Source organism: Oryza brachyantha, chromosome 1 (genome assembly GCF_000231095.2).
Source record: "Oryza brachyantha chromosome 1, ObraRS2, whole genome shotgun sequence".
Lineage (NCBI taxonomy): Eukaryota > Viridiplantae > Streptophyta > Magnoliopsida > Poales > Poaceae > Oryza > Oryza brachyantha.
In genome coordinates this window covers 2,734,678-2,758,205 of record NC_023163.2, presented here as the reverse complement: position 1 = coordinate 2,758,205, position 23,528 = coordinate 2,734,678, and the positions used below count along the sequence as shown (strand labels likewise).

General features: G+C 40.9%; 3 protein-coding genes across 4 annotated transcripts; 2 read left to right on the top strand and 1 right to left on the bottom strand.

The window, feature by feature from the left end:
- The first annotated feature begins 330 nt into the window (after positions 1 to 330).
- On the top strand, positions 331 to 6,058 carry LOC102710913 (MAPK kinase substrate protein At1g80180-like). 2 transcript variants are annotated; one of them, XR_001549431.2, is made up of 2 exons: positions 331 to 500; positions 5,589 to 6,058. XR_001549431.2 is itself a non-coding variant. In XM_006643753.3 (2 exons), exons 1-2 carry the CDS (start codon positions 1,463 to 1,465, stop codon positions 5,635 to 5,637), a joined length of 378 nt encoding a protein of 125 aa, XP_006643816.1. In that variant the 5' UTR covers positions 1,162 to 1,462; the 3' UTR covers positions 5,638 to 6,058. The 2 variants fall into 2 exon arrangements, 1 of the variants encoding a protein (XP_006643816.1); XM_006643753.3 differs by lacking the exon at positions 331 to 500 and adding an exon at positions 1,162 to 1,791.
- A 1,713-nt stretch (positions 6,059 to 7,771) lies between these two features.
- LOC121053863 (transcription factor HY5-like) lies at positions 7,772 to 9,044 on the top strand. Its single transcript, XM_040522107.1, has 3 exons — positions 7,772 to 8,119; positions 8,206 to 8,570; positions 8,661 to 9,044. The coding sequence occupies exons 1-3, from the start codon at positions 8,002 to 8,004 to the stop codon at positions 8,769 to 8,771; spliced, it is 594 nt and encodes a 197-aa protein (XP_040378041.1). The 5' UTR covers positions 7,772 to 8,001; the 3' UTR covers positions 8,772 to 9,044.
- Positions 9,045 to 9,496: 452 nt separating this feature from the next.
- On the bottom strand, positions 9,497 to 15,771 carry LOC102708486 (ABC transporter C family member 3-like). Its single transcript, XM_015843773.2, has 10 exons — positions 13,197 to 15,771; positions 13,039 to 13,125; positions 12,303 to 12,941; positions 12,058 to 12,222; positions 11,665 to 11,959; positions 11,361 to 11,575; positions 10,833 to 11,138; positions 10,683 to 10,746; positions 10,289 to 10,528; positions 9,497 to 10,050 (listed from the first exon to the last, which is right to left on the bottom strand). Exons 1-10 carry the CDS (start codon positions 15,618 to 15,620, stop codon positions 9,947 to 9,949), a joined length of 4,539 nt encoding a protein of 1,512 aa, XP_015699259.2. The 5' UTR covers positions 15,621 to 15,771; the 3' UTR covers positions 9,497 to 9,946.
- Between the last annotated feature and the right edge of the window lie 7,757 nt (positions 15,772 to 23,528).

The window sequence follows — 23,528 nt, the reverse complement described above, 5'->3', positions numbered from 1 at the left end:
AAAATCATCATAATCATTACTCTCTTTGTCCAAAAAACGAATTCTCCGGTTTTCGTGTCCAACGTTTGATCGTCCGTCTTATTTGAAAATTTTTGAGGAAATTAGAAAAAAATTAGTGACACGTAAAATACTATTCATGATTTATCATCTAATAAAAACAAAAATATCAATCGCAAAATTTTTTTAATAAGATGAAGAGTTAAAAATTAAAGATAAAAAGTGAAAAATAGGTTTATTTTGAGACGGATGGAGTACATTGTGAATGCTCTAACGTTATTTTGTCACCTGCACTCAGACCGTTGGATGGGTGGCGCTGGACAAAATAATTTACTCCTAGATTTCAAAACGAAGTTTTGGAAGTATTTGCTTTAAAAAATCCAACGAGAGAGGGAGAGCGCAATGGATGCGGCGGAGCTGGGAGAGGAAGAGAGGGAGAGGGGCATCTCCGGCCGGCCGGCCGGCCGGCCGCCATGCCCGGCTGATCCCGTGTTGCCGCCAAGGTACGGACGCGAACCCCATGCCGAAACCTCAAAACCAGTAGGGCAACGCCACACGGATCCGCACTGAATTTGTGCTCTGCTGCCGCGCGGTGGCGAGCTTGGATGCAACCGCAGATGGCTGCCGCCGGTTGCTCCTGCGCCCGTGCTGCCAAGCCGTGGTACCGAGGGAACTCGGGGTCGTCGGCGGCGGCGTAGTGGATGTCGCAGTCGGCGGTGGTAGGAACAGGAGATGACGCCAAGAAGTAGCCTCTAGGAGAGGAGAGACTCGTAGCTTCTACTTGGGGACCTTCGTGTGGAAAGCGAAAAGAGTGGAAGGCCGTTCGTTTTGGCTTGTTGCATGCTAGGGTTTGGGGGGTGTTGAGACTGGATAGGGGCAGCTGGAACCTTGCCTTGATACCTATCTAGATTGGTTCATCCTGAATTTCTGATGGTGCTTGGTAGTTCTCCGGTGATTCAGTCATATAAGGTGGTGTGATGATAGTGATGTCTAGCATCGGTGTAAAAAAGGGCATGATTATAGTGGTAGAAGCACACAGGGTGAAAATAGCATTGAAAAAAAAATTAAACCATGATGTGTAAGCACTTGGAATTTTAATTAGGAATTTACAATGATTTTGGTGGTTGACAATAGTTTCCATGATTATTAGTTTGTATTACATGCACAAGAGCCAAAAACGTAGTTAGCACCGCTAGTCTAAGATGATAGATGATTCTGTAGTGTTGTCGATTTATCAATTGATTGCTCGATGTCAATTCAGTGTGTAGGCAAACCTTCCTCATCCTTGCTCCTATCTGCCTGTCACCATCATCCGGCCCCTATCCTTTCAACTTGCAGATTTTCCTATTTATGGATAAATATTCTATTTAACCTGGGTGATATCACTCTCTTCTTCCCTTATCCCCCATTGCATACCATAGAACTACATCTACAACTACCTAGATAGAGAATCGCTGTGAGGAAGATGGCTGGGCTGCAGAGATCTTCGCAGACATTTAGAAGGTCTGGTTCGTCTGGCTTAGTCTGGGATGAGAGACTTATGTCAGATGGCCATAGCGAGAGGGATCAAGAAGGTGAGACCTTGGAGCTGAGGCACTCCCGTAGTGTTGGGTCCATTGGACTGCAGCGCAGGCATGGCGATGGTGCAGAGCACACCAGGTGCAACAACGGCCAGGCTTTCCGTACGCGGCGTGTGCCCGCAGCACAGGATCCACCTTCACCCAAGGTTCCTGGATGCATCTTCTGTGGAATTTTTAGGAAGTCTGGACCTCCAGAGCCATCTAAACCCAGAAGGTTATAACCTCTCTGCGTGCTTTCAACTATCTAGACAGGGTTGGCTGTTTATTTCTTCTCTGTGCCTTTGCAGTTCAGGTCCATCATGTATATATGCAAGTAATAAGTTGTATAGTTGCACTTTTGACTAGCTTGTGAGTTTTTTTTTCTTCTTTTGATGTTACAGTTCTGTTTTCCGTTTACTGGTTTCCTTCTGATTATCTCGACACTTCTAAACAACAGATTAGCAGCTGTATCCTATGAATGCCTGTCTCTTCCATCATATACATGATAGAGTATGTGCATATGGAAGCGGTTCCTCTGACTTAAGTCAGAGGGACGTGGGTCACTGACATGTGGGCCCCACCGCCCACGGGCCCACATGTCAGCCCCTCTGACTTAAGTCAGAGGATCCCTTTCCATGTGCATATCGTTGCATCATATGTGTATGCCCTTGTACATTTAATATGATGTATGAACATGATGTTTTTTTATTCCTTTTCATGTATGTGTCTTGTTGCACAGTTAGTCCTTATGTGTACATTCATTCTCCCACATGAACCAGCGAGAACTTACTTTTTTAAAGAACTGCTGGGTACTTCAAATATGTTAAAAACACATCTTTGGTAGATATGCTGCAGTTTATGCAAAATTTATACAGATTGTATACTCCCTCTTTCTCCTTGTGGCTTAAGACATGTGTCATACAATCATGAGAACTGGAAGTTAAATATGTCGACACAATGGTTGACTGTGAAACATTGCATGTGCTGCTAGGAGTTTTTTTCCTTTTACTGATGTCTTATAATGATTTAAAGATCCGAATGTAAACAACAATCTTAATGTTACTGTCTAATAAACCTTTGCTCTTGGTCTTTTTGGCTTACCATGTTCAAATTCTTGCAAAGACCATGTGCACTTTGTAAGTTGATATTGCTATTGATTGTAAATCCAACAGATTTTGCCGTGCTGCCATTGTTCATTTCATTACTCCTTTTGAAGTTGTGAAATTATTTTAGAGTAATGAATCCTTTAGCTGCTACTCTTGTGAGCTTATGCAAATCGCACAAGGCAATGTAATATTAGTGTTTTGTTCATGGCGTGTTGATTTTGAATTTGCAGTGAAGTCCTGTTTTGTATTTTAGACTATTGTCTGGTATATGTCCTTTTTTTAGCTGGAAAAGAAAGGAAACTCTCAAGGCCATGTGGGTGCATAGTGTTTGATAGAGACATTACATAAATTAGTAGAAGATTATCTACCCATAATTGAATAACAGGACTGGGATTTGCCCAAGCAAAGTTCATCCACTAGTGGTTTCCAGGTGGACAACATGACCTAGTGCATTTACACTTGGTTGGAGGGATTGATTTTGGCCCATGTATAGGCATGTTATGAGACTTATTTTCTGATGATGAAAGGTGCACATATGTATTGGGCTTACTTTTTAAACTTCCAGAAACTCATCTAATCTAAGACAATTGACCACATGTACATGCCAATCTCTTTTGAGTGAATAGATATATTATTCAGCTACCATTACCATTTAACAAAATAAGAACAAGAAGAGGGCAGTACAGTATCTCATGGATGTCCAGATACTGCGAAACCAAGGTTTAATGTTTGAGTGATTTTGGAGTGACCATAGGCAATAACTGTTTTCCCCTCTAAAAAGGAGATAGCCGTTTTTCCTGCTAAACAAGAGACAAAACTATTTCTTTTCTCATTTAACCAAGCAAATAATGGGTGATAATTAAATTCACTGGGATGCCTGTGGATAGTAATTTGTGAAAAGAGTAACACTAGACCAATATGTGGATGGAGTTAAATATCTGTGTATTACCGAGACTGCAGCTGATTCTGGAGTTACGAGAGCCTGTTGACGTTGAGATTATATCAAAGAGTAAAGAAATTTGAGATCAAGTTCCTTTTCACTGCTAGAGCTAAGATACCCAGATCAAACAAAAGCAATACTGCTGCATGCTGAAACAAATAGGAGGATGTAATTCAATAAAAATGCAATAGTGTTTCTTTTCGGATATCCCTCTTGTGTCTTACTTGGGACCATTCAGCCAGCCATTGACCTTCCTGTTATGCCACCCCGTAAGTCTTCTGATACTTAAATGTGATCATTCTCAGCTTAATTGCTTGAAAAGCCAAGCAGTTATCTCCACACACACCCAACTTTTTCTTTGCTCTATATGACATAATATTTATGTCATAAACTTTTCTGCTCCTTTTGTTTAGAAAGCCTCTCTTAAATTTCTGCTAGTAACAGATTTCATTGTGCATGTTTGCATCATCGAGTCTATTCTTATAGTTTTGAACGGAGATAGGCTCCAGATTGTTGCCTGCGAATTTATAAGTGTCAATTTTCATATGGTTATTGTTAGCTTCACTTCTATTATTGTTGGTGATGATTACATTATTTGTATACATGCAAATATGTGATCTTGTTTGATTAAAAAAAGAAGCAGGTTTTGTGGAAAAGAGATGTAAATGCACAAAATGAAAGCAAATGCAATTATGCTATAAAGTTACTCTCGGTACGTATTACTGTTATTATGATTCCATAATGTTCGAGTTTTGCTCTGCTAAGAATAAGTTAAGTCAAGAATGTCTCTGTTATTTTAGGCAAGTCAGAAGTGCACCCTCTTTTTAATCACTAAAATGCTGCTATGTTGAGTCAACCACTGAATTGCGGTCATGATTATCTTATTAGGGTATACTGCTGTGTTTATTGGTCGTTTATTCAATACTGTTATACGTGCCAAATTACATGTCAATCAAATTGTACTCTTCTTTTAACATGTAATCTCATAGTTGTGCCATCGTGTTGTTTGTGTTCTACATTGTAAATCCTTTTTAAGGACATCTGGTGGATCCTACACTTATAACTTCACTGATGACGAATTTCATGTTTATTTTGGGCTTTAATGTATGAAATGCCATCATGGACCATATGAGCATTCGTTTAGTTTCATTGGGGCTATTTGCTTGACTTGCTAAGCACAAGTGTCAGATTAGTTGGGGAAGTACTTGAGTGGTAGCGATGTTGAAGTACTATCTAAATTGTCAAAGCAAATATGTGCAGATGCATGCATCACCGATTAATTTTGCAGTCATTCAAAAGGGAAAGGCCAGGAGATGGGTCCGGATTACAGAAATATGTTGCTTTCTTATCATCAAGACAATAGGATCTTTCTGGAAAAGAGAAGATTGCTGCTTGGGTCGCCGGAGCATGTCTTAGGACCTAAATCTTCTTAATTACTCCCTCCATCCCTTAATAAATCAAAATTTTGTTTCTATGCCCAGTGTTTGATCATCCGTCTTATTTATATTTTTTAAGAAATTAATAAAATTAGTCAATACTATTTATAATTTATCATCTAATAAAAATAAAAATATTAATCGTAATTTTTTTATAAGACGAAAAGTCAAACATTGTAGGTAAAAATTAAAATATTAATTTATTTTGGGACAGAGGAGCGAGTAGAACCAATTCACTCTTTGTGGTTGTGACTTGTGAGGTGATGTTGTGGTATTGTGACATGAGCCGTATGACTGGAAAATGTGTTGTGCTGCAGATTATTAGGTCACCTTCAATTGGTATCTATAGCTATCTATAAGAGATATTATATAACTTTTAATAAAAAAAGATAAAAACTATCTCTTAATCAAGAATTAAGAGATAGTTTCTTGTAAATATTTTAATGTTAAGTGAGAAAGAATTATAGAATCATTTGTATTATGAGCTATTGATTAAGAGCTACACTATTGATTGATAAAGTATGCTATCTCCATGGTGGCCTTATTTCAGACTCTACATGGCCTTCCAACAAGGAAGGAGGACAGAGATTGATAACTGACAGTACCACTGCACTGCGCACACAGCTGGCACTGACAGTCAATGCGAGGGTGTCGATGGATTTTTTTTTGGCGGAAGATTTTATGGCTCAACCCCTCCTCTCATGGACAACCATGGAAGAAAACATGGATTTCAAGTTTGGCAATGTGTTTGGCCTACAAGACTCAACAATGTGTTTGGCAATAATGAAGAACATGGGGGGAATTTGATGAGATTAACATGAAAAATTGATTTTTAGTTTCATCCCCCTCTTTAGGAGCTCGGATATAGAAGAGGGGGTGCCCATGAACCTAGTCTAGATTTTTTTAATCTATAGTTTATTTAATTTATTATATATGTAATCCTTTTAATCTAAACTCATGCACCTGCATTGGACTAAATTTTGCTTAATGCAGTTCAAGCAGAGTAAAGTGTGAGCGGCACATCTCTCTAGTTCCGTCCTTGCTATTTAGTAAAAGTACCGAGAAGCGGTGGGAATCAACTGAAAGTTTAGATATATTACCTCCATCCTGAAATAAGATTATTTTTCAGTTTTTTGATACAATATATTGACTCTTCGTCTTATTTGAAAAAAATTTTGATTAATATTTTTATTCTTACTAGATGATAACATGAATAATACTTTATGTGTGATTAATTTTTTTAAGTTTTTGCATAAATTTTTTTTAAATAAGACGAATGGTCAAACGTTGGATACAGAAAAAAGAAAAATAAAGTTATTATGGAATAGATGCAGTAGGTTTTAAGCGATAATTAGTGGTTGGGATTTGTGTAGGCAACGTAAAGAGAGTTTTTCCAACTCTCATCCCACCCTGCTATTTAAAAAGGAGTTCCTCTCTTAATTCCCTATACATATCTCACACCGAAAGAAAAGCAAATAATAGCCTCAAAACAATTGGCTTATCTGTCAAAACCAAGATTTAAACTTAAAACCAAATGTTAGATTTGCTTCTGAATTAAATTATTTTCTAGCAAACACGAATAATACATAGATAAAAGGCTTACTCTTAAATTACTTTTGGTCGCTTTATCCACATTTATATTGGTTCAAGGTCAACCAGTCAGCATGGACACGCTTTGCATGTTTTAATTTCAAAGAGATGTATTAGGGCACTCTCATTAGACACATAAATTTCTATCTGTATTTATTGGTATGACATGTAAAGCAATTTGCTGATGTGATAAATTATTTATCGAAGAGAGACAAAAAATAAAAAAAAGTTGATTCTAGATTAAGACTCAAGATCTTTACGTAAAACAAAACTACTCGTGAGAGAGACAAGTGGATCATATGATAACAAGATATAAAAATTATATTGTGTAAAATATTTTCTTAAAACAATATCCTAAGTATAGAAACCAAGATAGCTTCTGGCTCTGTCAGTGCCCTTAGTAAACAACATTTTCAACCACGGTTTATCACTCATGAAAGAACCGGGGAGCATAGTACGGGTGGATGGTACTCATAGATATTAGGCTTGTCTTGTTGAGTGGTACACGGTGGAGAAAAGAAAAGGACAGAGAGCCAGTCGCCTTCTTTTATTAAAAAAAGCCATTTGTTTGTCCCATGCGATCTCTAAGAACATTTTTGTCTCTACTCTGCACGCTGCTGGAGTAACAGTGAATCCTTCTCAGTCTCTACACGCCGCGTAGTGAACAGGCAGGCTCCCATAATTTCAGTTTAGTAGTAACTGAAAATAATGTAAGGATAAAACTTTTATATAATTTATTGATAAATAATATAAAATAAACTATATAAAAAAGAGAGATTTTAAATTTTAGCTTATGAGGTAAACATAAGCGAACCGACGAAAGCAATAGTCCGTAGTCACGTGGCACACAGCTCCGTTCCGTCCGAGAAGGGCAAGTGGTTTGGTTGTACACTTTTACGGAAAAATCGGATGGATGGGGATGCCGCTACGCTTCCAGCGAGGTCACCGTCAGATGCGGCGGATGCGTGTATGGTGCCGCGTCGCGCCACGCCGCCCGCGCGCCCGCCGTCCGATGCAGCCGCCGCGCACGGTCCAGATCTCTCCCCCTCCCCTCCCCTCGCACGTCACCCACCTCCCCCCCAAAACCCCCCCACCGACCAGCCCCATCCGGCACACAGAACTCACTCACACGCTCGCCTTCTCATCCGATCTGCATCTGTGCTGCTTGCTCCTCTTCTCCCTCCCTCCCTCCCACCCACCCTTCGTCCTCGCCGGCGCTTCGTCCTCGCTTGTCTCCCCGAGATTTGAGCTTTTTGTTTGGGTTCTCGCGGCGGCGGCGGAGGAGGAGGAGGTGCGGTGGTTGGTGGGGGAGATCTTGATCTGTAATCTGTAGTCTGTAATCTGCTGGTTGTTGGAGAGGAGTGGGGAGGGGGATGGCGGCACAGGAGCAGGAGCAGGAGAAGCAGCAGGCGAAGACGAGCACGACGAGCTCGCTGCCGTCGAGCAGCGAGCGGTCCTCCAGCTCGGCCCCCAACAACCTCAAGGAAGGAGGTACGTCTCCGCTCCGCGCGTTCGTCGTCTTCGGATTGTTGCTTGCTGCTAAATTGGGTGAGTGGGTTGGTTGGTTTGGGGGGCAGGGGTGGAGAGCGACGAGGAGATACGGCGGGTGCCGGAGATGGGCGGGTCGGCGTCGTCGGGGGCGGGGGCGGACGAGCGGCAGGGCAAGGAGGGCGGCGGGAAGCAGCAGGGGGCGGGGGGAGCGGCCGGCGCCGGGCAGGAGCAGGCCCCGCCGGCGAGGAAGCGCGGGCGGAGCGCCGGCGACAAGGAGCAGAACCGGCTGAAGCGGCTGCTGCGGAACCGCGTGTCGGCGCAGCAGGCGCGCGAGCGGAAGAAGGCGTACATGACGGAGCTGGAGGCGAAGGCCAAGGACCTCGAGCTCCGGAATGCCGAGCTCGAGCAGCGCGTCTCCACCCTCCAGAACGAGAACAACACCCTCCGCCAGGTAAACCCCTCCACCTCGAGCTCGAGCTCCCCCTCTCTCTCATGGCGGCGACTCACCACACTCCTTTCATCCATGGCGATCCTATCCTAGATACTCAAGAACACGACGGCGCACGCCGGCAAGAGGAGCGGCGGCGGAGGAGGCGGAGGCGGCAAGGGCGGTGACGGCGGGGGCAAGAAGCACCACTTCACCAAGAGCTAGGAGAGTGCGGCGGCGGCAAGGGTTGTGTGCTAGGAATTGAATTGTTCGTCTGATCTGACCATTGTTAGGGGACATCGTCGATGTTGCTGTTGTTCTTTGTTGTTGTTGACGTTTTTTCCCGTTTCTTCTGCTTCTTCGCTGTTCTTCTCCTACGCTTCGTCGTCTGCCTCTTCGCTGATGGCTGCCATTGCTGCTGTAGTGCTGTTGTTGAAACTGTTGTATTTTAGTAGTGCTAGTGTTTTTACCGTTTACTTATCGAAAGCTTAAGCTGCAGAGTATCTCTTGAAACTGTTGTATTTTAGTAGTGCTAGTGTTTTTACCGTTTACTTATCGAAAGCTTAAGCTGCAGAGTATCTCTCAACATGTGCAAACCAAGAGGAGCCTCTACTGGAATTAACTGGTTAAACACAGCCTAACAACAAATTATATATTGCTTTTCTACCCTACTATTCTTGGTTCCAACAAACTGTATACTTTCAAGTCACTCTGCCCGTTCAGGAATAGCAGCAGCCAAAATCCACCGTCTGGCAACAAAATTCCGTGTGCTTGGCAACTTAACTACCGTTGTACAGTATGCACAAATAAATTACCAGCAGATTTACAGAAAGCACAAAATATAACCATCCCAGAATTACAGAAAGCACAAAATATAACTATCCTGAAAATAAAGAGGGAGTTGAAAGCACGAGCCTGTAGTACATCATATCAGGATTACACGCAAACACTTGACTATTTTATTCAGATTATTATTATTATTATTAACATGTTACCGGGCATCAGTCTCTGCCCGTCAATCGGTTACAGTATTATCGCGAAAATTCTAGTAAGTTCTACTTCCCTTTCATGTAATAGTAACTTGCCTATGATGCCACTGATCATGATTCGGTTGTTTCCATAAGATCAGCAGCTTACTACTACTTTCTTAGACATACACTAATTTAATACTCCACTAGTTGTCCTCTAACCAATATCTTTCCCTTCTTGACCATCAGCTTCAGAGTTCAGATCGTGCGAAATAGCACATCTGTATTATGACCACTAACATTAGGGGGTACTTTCCAGCTCGCTACTCGTACTTCAAATCTCATCCACTAGTGAGTGATTTTTCGGCATTATCGACGTGTCAGCTAGCCTCAAACGGCCATACGTGTCAAAAGGATCACTGACCATCTCTGCTACGTGTGCGTCGATCTCATCGTGTATTCCGCTACGAGCTTGGAGAAGAGAGACGCCTTGTCCTCCAGTAGCCTCGTCGGCGTGTCGCGCTCCACGGCCACACCTGCAAAAACGTTGGAGCCGTGTTCGTTCGTCAGACATACGTGACAAACTCAGAATATATATGAGAAAATTGGAATTGGTTAGTGGCGACTGTGATTATGACTATTAGATAATTCGAGATTGGTTAGTGTCAATTGTGATTGGCTTGGAACTTGAGAAGATTATTATTGTTAGAAAAATCGAGATTGGTGTGGCAATTGTGAATTTGTGATTGGTTTGATTGGAACTGGAAGACTCACCATTGTCAAGGAGCAAGACCATGTCGCTGTCGAGGACAGAGGTGATCCGGTGCGCGATCGTGATGACCGTCGCGTCGGAGAACTGCTGCCTTAGTGTTTTCTGGATCAAGTTGTCTGTGGCGGTGTCGACGGAGGCAGTGGCCTCGTCGAGCACCAGGATCTTGCTCCGTTTCAGGATCACCCTCCCAAGGCACACCAGCTGACGCTGACCCACGCTCCAGTTCTCACCGTTCTCTATCACTGCAAAGCCAAGTAGGGAGAATATTCTTCACAAGAATACAAAGTAGAGTAAAACTTGTACAGTTTTTAGGCCAAAGTAGTAGATAGACTTTGAACTGCATGATTTTGAACAGAAAGAAAAGGAAAGGAGTTCAGACACAGATGTCAGACGGACCTGGTGAGTCGAGTTGCAGCTCCTTCCTCCGGACTTCATCTCCCAGCTGACAGCAATCCAAGGCCTAAAATGAAGAGCAAGATGTTTATGAGTAATATAACTTCAAATCTAAAAACTGTATGTGATGAAGCGCGTGAAGATTGGAACTACCTCCCAGATTTGACCGTCGGTGTACTCTCCAAGAGGATCGAGGTTGCTTCTCACAGTCCCCTCGAACATGGTTGGTTCTTGCGGGATAATACTTAACCTAGATCTCAGATCATGTAGGCCAATTGTGCAGATGTCGATATTGTCTACGAGTATCTGACCATTGGAAGGGTCTACAATACGGAAAAGGGCCTGAATGAGAGTCGATTTACCACTGCCGGTTCTTCCAACAATACCGGTCTTCATGCCTCCAGGAAATGTGACAGTGAGGCCCTTGAGAACAAAGGGTAAGTGCGGAGCATATCTCACCTGCATCAAACCAAAATGTTCAGTAAATATATACGATCTCAGAGGTATTGGAATTTGATAAATGCCTGGGCCTAAATTTCCATTGCACTTAAAGCTGAACTCCTGTTCAGCCTGTTGACATATTGGAAAACGTTGCAGCTTATTCGAAATAAAAAGTAACACAGAAAAGAGAAACAAAATAAAAATAAAAATGGAACATATAAGATAACAGAGAGCTATTACGTGGAGATTATTGAGCATAATTTCTCCTTTCGATGGCCAGTCCTGTGTTAATTTATCGTCTTGTACAGAAAGAGGGGGCTCTGCAGGAATGCTCATGTATTGAAGAATTCTCTCTACTGATATGATCTTGTTCTCAAGATTGCACATGCTCCATACAACCCATGCCTGCAGCATGTTCAGATTAAGCCCGTATGTGACTGCCAGACCAGAAATTCCTGAAAATAAGATGCAAGATTAGCTCAAGCTCAATTGAAAAAGGTCTCACATATCGGAATCATCTACAGTACAAATACCGTTACCATACCTGGATCGATGAGACCAGTCGGAAGATTGACCAAGAATATCAAAGAGAAGGCAAACGTAACGGATGACAGCGTATCCAGGCGGAAGCAAAGCCATTCCATTGCTGCAGCATTATAAAATTTCGGTCTAGAAAATGCATCCATTAGATGGCTATTAGTTGATACGAACTGGTTTTCTTTGCCAAAACTTCTGATAGTTGTTGATCCTGTTATTGATTCTGCAAAATGTTGTATGATGGGAGCTTTGCAAACCCCTACAAGTCTTTGCAACTCCCTGGCTGTATCAATGTAGTAGCGCTGCAAAATCGTAAATATGATGAGAAGTGTTGATCTTGCAGTTAAAATGGCACGAACTCATATGTGCATTTGCCAAAGAAAAAAAGGCAAGAAAGTACCTGATACCAGAAGCAGGCAGCAATTACAGGAATAAAAACAACAAAAACCTGCCATGCAACCTGAGACATCACAGCAATAATTCCAACAAGTTGTATGATGGAAAATGCAACAGATCCCATCTGGTAAGCAATGTTGGTGTCCACTTCGCTTTGATCAGTTGAAGCCTAGACAATTTAAATCTGTTAGCATGAACTCAGAAAATAAACCAAGCTTCCTAGAATATTTGTGAGAATGAATGACTTACTCTATTCAGAATGCGGCCACTAGGAGTGGAATCGAAGAATGACATAGGAGCTCTGAATATAGACATATGCATCTTGTTGAACAATAGAGTTGCTGTCTTGTATGCAGCTGTGACAAGAATGAGTGCTCTTACGAGGATGCACAGTGAGCTTCCAAAAGCCAGTATGACATAGACATAGATCAGTGTTGACATGCTTACTGGAGGCTCAACGTCCTTTGACACAGGAGCAGCCCAGGCCATCCAGTAATTGCTACCAATCTGAAGTACTTGGAAAAGCATTTGAGCCAGCAAGATGAATGGTACAAGAGCCCCCCTGTAAGCTAAGGTGAGGTACTTCCAATAGACCCAAAACCCCACCCTTCCTTTCTCCCTTTCTTCTTCCTGCACCAACTGCCCACTTTGAGCACTGACATCATCTTCTTTTCCATTCTGTTTATCTTTCTTCTCAACTGATGCTGACCTGGACATGTTTGCTATCTTACTAGAAGAGGAAGCCTCATTGTCTACATTTGTGACATCTATCGTGTCCAATGCTGCAAGAGCATCCTTATGAGCACCAACCAGTTCCATGAACTCTTCCCCTGATCCAAGTATTTCTTCGTATTTGCCTGCTTGTGCTATTCTCCCACCTTTCATGACCTACATTATAACTAGTCAATTACCTGCGAAGGAGAGGCATATACATACATTTCACGGCAATAAATATATATGACGAATTTCCTGATCAAATCATTACCAGAATAAGATCAGCAGCAGGTAGGAATTCAATCTGATGAGTGACATAAACAACTGTTTTTGAAGCCAAAGCCCCAAGCAAGCATTCCTACAAAAGGTGGAAAAACCTTCAACAACATGTTCATAATCTTCTATTGACAACACAAGAACATATCATACCTTGAACAAGTGGGATCCTGTATGAGCATCGACTGCACTGAAAGGGTCATCAAACAAATAGATATCTGCGTCCTGATACAGAGCACGGGCTATCTGAATCCTTTGCTTCTGACCACCACTAAGGTTGATGCCTCTCTCTCCAATGACAGTTTGATCACCGAATGGCAAGATTTCCAAGTCTTTCTTCAGTGAACAAGACTCGAGGACCCTGTCATACTTCTCATTATCCATATGCTTGCCAAACAGTATATTGTCCTGAATCTTACCACTCTGTATCCATGCCGATTGGCTCACATATGCCATCGTCCCACAAGTCTTGACCTCTCCTGATAGCTTTGGGATCTCACCAAGAATGCAGGACAGCAAACTTGATTTTCCAGAGCCAACAGTCCCACAGACTGCAATACGCATGCCTTGTCGAGCCTGAAAGTTCAGATCCTTCAATGTTGGCACTTCAGACGAGGCCTCCCAGGAAAAGCACCCATTTCTGACCTCAATTGCAACATCTGAGCTACCATTTGGAAGTTTCTCCACTGCATTAGTCGGCAACTCCTCGAGGCATAAAAAGGATGCTATCCTGTCAAGAGACACCTTGGTCTGGATCAACATTGATATCGTGTCGGGGAGATTGTATATTGGTTCTTGCAGCACACGGAATGTGGCCAGTGCAGATAGCACCTTCCCTGACTCCAGTGGGATACCCATGAGCATGCAAGCTATGAAGGTCACCACTGCCACAAAGGTTGGGGCTCCCCAGAACACGAAGGTAACAATGGTTGATGTGTAAAGATATTTCTTGAGCCAGTTCGTCTCTGTCTTCCTCAGGTCAATGATCTTGGACAAGAACTTCATCTCCCACCCCTGCAGTTTAAGAATCCTCATGTTGCGCAGGATCTCCGATGTTGCTTTCATCCTGACGTCCTTGCAGTCCATCAGCTTCTGCTGGAACTTTTCCTGCATTTGCCCTGGAGGAACATTGGCAAGCATGACGACAACGGTGGCACCAAGCGCAGCAAGCGAGGCAAGCCCAAGGGTGGAGTACAGGATGAACAATGCCATGCCCACTTGGAGTGGCACCAACCAGAGGTCGTGCATGTACCATGAGAAGAGACCGACACGGTCGGCATCCACACTGATGATGTTGATCATCTCGCCGCTCGTGCGGCTCTGCCTGGATTGGCTGGACAGCACGAGCCCCTTCTGGTAGACAACGGCGACGAGCACTGACCGCGCGCGTATGCCGGCCTGCTGCAGCCGGAAGAACCAGTGCCTCTGCGACAAACACTCAAACACCTTGGCGACAATGAAGGCAAGGACAAGGAGCTGCCCCTTACTCGCGTATCGCTCGTCGCCGTTGAGGTATTGCACGAGCGAGTCAATGAGGTATGGGCCGACGTACGTGGCGACGTTGTACACCAGCGCGTAGAACGCGGTCACTGCGACGTGCCACCACACGGTGCGCACCAGCGCCTTGGTGAGCTTGAACGCCGTGACCTTCCTGCCGGAGTCGTCGCCAGCGAGCGCCTCGAGGTTGGACTTGAACGATGGGAGCAGACCGGCGACGCTGTCGCCGGGGTCGAGGCCCGGGACGTCGTCGAGGTCAAGGGTCTTCCTGTGTCCGACGGCGAGGAGGGGTCCCATCCACGAGAAAGTCAGCACGCTGAGGAAGCCGGCGCCGGTGAACATCGACGCATCAGCGTCGCAATTGTTACTGTTGTTCTCACCGGCCGTCTCACTTGCACCATTCAGCAGAGGCTCCTCGACAGCAGAGCCGCCCAGCTCCCTCTTGCCGAGGAACCCGGCGAGGAGCAGCACCACGGCCGCGAGGCCCGAGGTGGCGTCGAGCGCCCACGAATGCGGGAGCACGGGAAGCCCATCGAGACTCATCACGGCGTGGACGGCGACGGCATAGACGGAGATGAACAGGAAGAGCGCCCACCAGAGCCGCAGCGACGCCGGGAACCGCTCCTCGCGGCGCCGCCCGAACTGGAACTGCAGGTACGCCGCGAGCAGCAGCCACGCCACCGCGCGCGCCACGGCGTCCGCCTCCTCCACCGCCGCGCCACGCGACCACCCGGCACCACCACCACCGCCCAGGTACCCCACGTACCCCGCAAGGACGAGCCCGAACACCCCGAGAAACCACGTCGCGGATGCCGCGACCCCGTACCACCTCAACCCACCCCCACCCCCACCTCCACCTCCTCCTCCCCCCACCTCCCCATCCTTGCCGCGGCGGAACCAGCACAACACCACCATCCGCCCGGCGACCGCGACGGCCACGAGAAGGTGCACCACGGCGCCGACCCCGTGGAGAAATACCGAGCGGAGGAAGAACAAGGGCACGTCCCCGCCGCCGCCGCCGCCGCCGTCGTCGTAGTATCGCCCACTCGCCGCCATCGCCGCGGACGGCGACAAGGCCATGGAGCGGGGCGGCGCTGTTCGCGGCGAGTGATGAGTGGTTCAGTGTGAGCTTGCAACGGATGGGCTACGGAGTCGCCATATATGGCGCGCGTCGGGTCAAAGGAGGCGTGCGGCTGCGGCGCGGGACGGGCTTCTCCTTGCGGTGCAAGGCAGCCAAGGCAGCGGAGGGGGTGAGGGAAGAAGAGGAGACACCGGCACCGTCGTCGACGTTTCACCGCGGGATGGCAGCCACCGCCCGCCGCATCTCTTTTACCGCCGGCCCGGGACGGCGATGGGGAATTTTTTTACTCCTTCGGTGGGGGTGATTGGGTACAGTCCGTTTTAGAAAAATCGAACACCCTTGGTTTTTTTTTCTAAACCAAAATTTAAATTTTAATATTTATATTATTTTTTGAGATTCTTACGGCGGTTTTTTTACTTTTTATATTTCGCGGTAAATATGTCGGTTGAAATAAAGGGCTAAAGTTCAATGACAAGAAAAAATATCTAACTTTTTATAGTTATTTTATGATATAAATGATAAAATTAACTATTATAAAATTAAAAATCTAGTTTAAATAGGATGATCAACTTTCTGTATATTATTTTTAAAAAAACACGCCTTTTATCCTGAGAATGATGAAGAAAGCACACCTTCTATATTGCGACGGATGCGCGTAAAAGGCAAAAAGAACTGTATTACGTGTAAAATAAAGTGATTAGTTCGGGAGACGACAGGAGTCTCGATATTGGCTATAGTTAGTAAATATAAATCTGTGGGTATTGATTGTGTTTATGCACGTCGCCCGGAGAATTATACAATTGGGTTGATATCTTCGTGGCAGATTGTCCTGGTTCCAGCGTGAGAGCAAGGCTAAGAGCATCCCAACAGCTTATCTAAATTTGTTCATCCATATATTCATTTGGATGATCATATAAAACACTTTTATCTTTCATATTCATTTGTATTCCAACAGATCATCTATATATGGTATCCTCCATATCTATTCGAAGGATTGGAGAGAGAACATCTAAATATAGAGTTTCTCTCCCCAAATATGGATGACCTCTAAAAATAGATGATGGGAAAGATGTTCCGCTGGAGCTCAACTTTTACTCTTCATCCTCTATTTCTAAGATGGAGGATAGGATGGATGAGCTGTTGGGGATGCTCTACCAATATAGTCACCAATCCGGTTATAAGACTTTTCTAGTCTTGTTTTAGTCTATTTATATTGTACTTAGCTCTTTATAATTAATACAGGACTCATATGTCTTTCTCATAAAGTTTATTGGTTCTCGTAGAGCAAGTTTAAAAGTATAGCCACCTATTGGCTTCAATTCATACAATAGATATCTACAAAATATATACTACTATGTCTCATTTGTCATACACACGTTGTGTCTTAAAGTCTATGTTGCAGCTGGCTACACATCTATAGCTCACTATTTTTCTCTCTTCTTTCATTTTCTTAAAATATATTTATAAACTTATAGTATGCTATTGTACATGTAAGACTCTTACAGATCGCTTCTCTTTTCTCTCTTATATCTCCTCCATCTCAGCATTTAGTCGGCTTATAGCCTACTATTATTCTTGCTCTGATAATACTTATCATTTTAAACCATACACGGTCTTTAAAATTCATTTTGACTATAGTTTTTTATTATGATATATATATATATATATATATTATTTTTATGAAAGTACTGTTCAAGGCTTATCTATCATGTTGTTTTATTGTTTTCAAAGTAAATATTTTTAAAGTTATTGGTAGCTAAAGTTTTAAATGTTTGGCTTTAGTCTTGTCTAAAATGATAGCAAAACCCCCATCAAAATGGAGTCAAACCGGAGGGAGTAGTTTGATGATGTAGGTTTTAGCATATTTTCCCAAAAAATTAGATAAAGATATACTAGTTTAAAAGTATCATACAAAAGTCATTTTGTTCGTAGAAATGAAGTATTGAAAAACCAAATATTTTTTGTATTTCCTACAAGTTGTGAGAGAAAGCATAGAAAAATTCCATCCACGATCTTTTGAAAATATTCTTACGGATTGATATGTGCATAGATTCTTCTACTTATTCTATTCTTATGGGTTAAAATCCTTTTTGAAGAATATACCCTTAGTAAAATAGATTTATTTGACATGATTCATCTTGTACCAGTCCAAATATTTAAAGATAAACTGTTACTTATTTTAGCTTCAACCTTATTTGAAATATGTGCCCCCTCTAATTTAATAATTTATGTCTTCTGGACAAAGGTAAGGTCTTCAAAATCTATCTTTGACTATAAATTTCTGTTGAATATAATAGATCTATCTGTACATGATGTCATAGTGTTTTCAAACAAAATATTTTTAAATAATTAATAATCAATGTTCTAAAAAATTGATGCATAACGAGAGAAAAAATGTGGTACTGGAGAACGTACAGTCTAAAATATCTCTCTCGGAGAGAATGTATTTTTTATTGGTACATTTTTCAACGGGATTTAAATGGTCTTTTTTATTGAGAAACTAAAAATCTATAGTTACATAATCTACAAATAAATTAGAAAACTTATTTAAACCCCAGCTCTTCTAGCTTCCTAAAGCTACCTAGATGGCACGTAAGAGCAAGTATGATAAACATCTAAACACACAGCCCTAATATGTTGAATAGATTTAAAAGAAAGCATGGAGGAGAGATGAGTCACCTCTCGTATAAGAGGTAACCTTTACTTAAACTTCTATAAACGAGAGACAAAAGGAAGAGTAGATTGGTAACCAGTGTATTATGGCTAATGCATTAGAAACAATGTATTTATATGTTGATTTTTTTAAGTTTATAAATAGCTAATACGGATAAAGTTAGAGATAACACAACTTCCACCGTTAGACTAGTGGTCCCTATTTAGATATTTTTGGGAAAGTGCACCCTTCTTCGTATTTATGTACAATATACACGAGCAGTGGGCGTTGTATAGTCAGAAAAAACGAATCTTTCCTGCCTGTTTGGAGTTTGTACAACTTGGTTAATTCTCGGTCTACGTGAGTCGTGAGAGTCGCATGTGAACAATACTTTTTCTCTGTCATGATATCTCTGGTTAAGGATAAAAAATATATTTTTATACGCGTTTCATTTTATTTAAATTTTTTATAAAGATATATACATAAAAATATATTTAACAATAAATAAAATAATATAAAAATAATTAATAATTATAAATATATTTTAAATAAAACGAATGGTCACGTCAACGATGTTAAACGTGGACGGAGAGAGTATCTCGTACTGCATCAGTATTTTAAGATTACCGAGGTATTTCACTGGGGTGCCATCACTACAACAATATTCACCTTGCGTCTCGACTTCTTCGTAGGATTTTATTTATTATTTTCTTCAGCTAATTATTCTATTAGCACCTATATTATGGACTGGTCAAATACTCAGACCTAGCAGAAAGGCGTCATGCCACCATCAGTCATCAGATAAATGATAACCTGTTCATTACGAATCAGTGACATATACTACCTTTTTTTTCCTAGCTGTACAACCAATAATTAAGGGGGTGTTTGTTAGTCCTTGTCCCATCAAATATTTGAACACTTATTATAAATAGTAAACGTAGACTATTAATAAAATTCATCTATAATCTTGGACTAATTCACGAGATGAATCTAATGAGCCTAATTAATCCATAATTAGTATATGTGATGCTACAGTAAACATGCTCTGATTATGGATTTATTAGGCTTAAAAAATTCGTCTCATGGATTACCACTCATTTATAAAATTAGTTTTTTTACTAGTCTATGTTTAATACTTCAAATTAGTGTCCAAACATCCGATGTGACATGGATCCGATGTGACATGGGGCCAAAAAGTTTAGCCCCCCTAAAACGAACATAGTATATTTTGGTCGGTCGCTTTAACGAGTGGCATCAGCTTAAAAATCTAATGCTGATTCTCCAGCTGATGTATTGGTCAGTGAACAGCAATTTTCTGGTAATTAAAATTAAAATCTTTTATATGCTTCTTTATCTTATTACTCCTACTTTTCTGATGTATATATCCTAACTCTCCAGTTGCCACTGCAACATCATCAGCAGGATGGAATCAGATTCATTCCCATTGTTCCATGAGGAATTAAGAACAATCCCACGCTACTTACCCGTACTTAACTTCCCCAGGAAACTCATTGTTGAGAAATTCCTTTAAAAGAGAGGCTGTTCAGACAGAAAGTAATTAGTATCTGTTCAGAAAATTCCTTTTCAGAAAAAGAAGGTGATCAATATGGGAAAGCTCCTTCAGTTCAGAAAAGCAATCAGATTCTAGATAGTAGCACATCATAATAGTAAATATTACAAATAGCTCGGAATATTCTAAAAAAGCAATGAAATCAAATCAAAATATGATTTGAAACATATACCCAAATATATTTTTGGCCCTGCATACCAGCACCCAGCTGCAGCTCGCTATAGTGGCATCCTGCATTCCTGCTGATCTTGACCGCGTTGCTTTGGACAGATACCAAACTTCCCGCTCGTTTCTGGCAAAATTAACCATTTGTTACTCTTACAAGTACAATTAATCTCATGCGTACACATAAGAGTGGTAAAATGTTAAGGCAACTCGCAAGAGTAGCAAATAGTTAAATGCCCCCTCGTTTCTCCGTGCATGCTTATCCTAAATGCTTTGTTTTTAAAATATATAAAAAGTTGCTTCAATTTTTTATTAATTTATTTTTAAATTTTTTACTAAGACTTTGTTTATTTTAAAATATAAATATTTCTACAATTTAAATATTATACCAAAAATATTAGCCTTTCTGATGCAATTCACATTAATACTTAATTCATCAATCACTTCTCATTTAAAATTATTCTCATTTTATTCCCATAATATATCCTCACATATCCATTCATTCCTCGTTTATTAAGGGTACCAATTATTTTCTTTTCAACTTTAACCCCTGCTAGATAACCTAGAAATTATTATATTTTGAGATAGGGTCATTCTTAATTAATCATGAGCTAATTTTTCACTTCATTTTGCATGCTATAGTGATGTTTCCAACCTTCTTAAAAATACCTCCTAACCTCACTAAGCTGGCAAGATAATTTTCTTCAATATAATATAGAGGCTGTTCAGAAATTAATTAATAGTAAGGAGCACATATCTGTTCAATATTACCTTTTAGAAAAGGGATGTTCAGAAAGTTGTTAATAAGAAAATCTTATCAGTTCAGAAAAGCAATCAGATTGCTCTGGTGCATAATATCTACATAATATCTATTCTTAGGCAGTATCAGAACCGTAAATAGCTGGGAATATTCTAAATCAATGAAATCAAATCTAAATCTGATTTGAAACTTTAGGGGCTTTCCCTCCTTTGGTGACCTTTGTAAAAGAAATCTGATTTGAAGCACATAAAAACCAATTATATTTTTGGCGCTCTATCAGCTCCTACAACAATTATACATGTCCCATAAAAACTTTATTTTTCGATTTTAATGTCCAACATCATCCGTCTTATTTAAAAATTTATAGAATTTTTTTAAAAAATTACTATTATTCATGTTTTATCATATAATAACAATAAAAAATTAATCACAAAAAAATTAAAATAAAACGAAGAGTCAACCATTATACTCCATTCGTTTCACAATGCAAAACTTTCGAGCTTTACTTAGATTTATATAGATCCTAATAAATCTAGAAATATGTATAATTATATATCCATTCATCGAAGAATTTAGATAAAGCTAGAAAATCTTACCGTATGAAACAGAGGCAGTATCCTATAACTAAAAAATGAAATTATTTTAATTGATGTAGTAATTAGGACGTAGATAGTACTAGTTACTACCTCCGTCCGCGGTTACAAACAGTAAATTAATTAACTATAGTTACCGTGTACTCGACCGCCAGGTGAATCTGAATATAGAAAGCGATTCGGCGTTGACGACGAGATGGATACGCTCGAGTCGTCGTTGACTGGTGATGCTGATCGAGAGATACAGTATTATTGCAACTTGACTGCAACAATTAGCTTCTTAGACCTATTTGTTTCCATGTTTTTTTATTCTCTGTCACATCGAATATTTAGACACTAATTAGAAATATTAAATATATATACTATTAATAAAACTCACCTCATACTCTGGACTATTTCATGAGACGAATCTATTGAGTCTAATTAGTCTATGATTATCGAATGTGATGCTATAGTAAATATTTGCTAATTATGGATTAATTAAGTTTTAAAAATTTGTCTAATGAAATAGCCTTTATTTATACAATTAGTTTTACTATCAGTCTATACTTGATACTTCTAACTAACGTCTAAACATCCGATATGGCAAGAAATTAGAAAAAAGTCTCTGATCCACTTATAGTATTATTAGCTTGTAATACTCTACTCCCCATTATAAAATATCATCATTTTGAGAATTTAAATTTTATTGTGTGATATACACATTTATGCATTGATTAATATGATTTCGATCATTACAGTGAATTTAAACCCAATCATATACTTACCCAGGGAATCTTTTAATATTTTCATAGTGGATACTAAACGATATAAAAATAATTTCATTTTATATTTCCATAGTGGATGCTAAATAATAGGAAGATAATTATCTTTGGAATAGACATAGGCCCCGTTTAGTTCAAAAACATGACATTAAATCTTTGGACATCTAAATAGATCATTGAACATAGATAAAAAAACCAATTACATAACTAGGGGAGAATCGTGAGACGAATCTTTTGAGACTAATTAGTACATAATTATCCGTAAGTGCTACAGTACCCTATATGTGCTAATGATGTATTAATTAGACTCAAAAATTTGTCCCGCGGTTTCCAAACGAGTTATGAAAATGGTTTTTTTTTCATTTGTGTCCGAAAATCCCTTTCCAACGTCTGGTAAAATGTTCAAAGCGACACCCAAAAATTTTTCTTTCCCAGATTAAACAGGGCATTCTATATTTTAAGATGGGTGTAACAGTAGCAGCACCGGCGACGACTGACTGGCTTATTACACAGTGAAGTGACCTCGAGCAAATTGGCATGCGTGCTGAATTGCTGTCTTGAACCCACGCATCTCTATCCATCGCGTTTTCTGAACTTCGCCGCTGCTTCCCGTTTGATTTTGTTTTGGCTCGCCGTCGACTCAGCTGGTCGCGACAGCGATGGACCGGAGAAAAAGTGCAGGTACGTGCTTAGGCGCCAAGGAAGCCGTGTTTTAATAGTGTCTTTCAAATAAAAAGAAAATGGATGCAACAACGGGACAGGAGAAAAAGTTAACGCCATGTGCCGACGCGCGACGTCAGCGAATGAGTAATCTCTGTTCGATCAGTTTGCCTTGTTGACTTGTCGCTGAGAAAGAGAGAGCGAATCTTTTCCAGTCTTTTCATTTTTACTGACGCTTATAATATAAAATTTAAATTTTTTAAAAATTAAATTTAGAGTTGATTTATAGTTTTTTTTATTAGGGTTCGTTTCGTAATTTTGAGCGCTAAGAGTGACCATACAGAAATTTTATCTATATATTATATGTTAATGATTAATAGATCATTTTAGAGTATGCTTAATTTCGTTAATAAGCTAGCGTGGCAGAGGAGAGGAAAGAGGGCCGAGATGGCCACCGGTTCTGAGGGGGTGCGGTCCAGCACATAAACATTGCACAGAAAATATCATCCCCACCTTTGCATGGTTCATTGTTGCATATAGCGTGTTGCTTACCCTCTTTTCTTTTATTCGGTAAATACAGTGATTCCGTCAAACCAGGGCACATCGAAATCAGCAGAAAAAACATTATAACATTATACGATCCACCCCATCTTTTTACTTGTGCTTATAATTATATACCAAATTTTAAATTTTTAATCTTAAATTTAGAGTTGATTTTGAGATTTTTCACCAAAGTTTAATT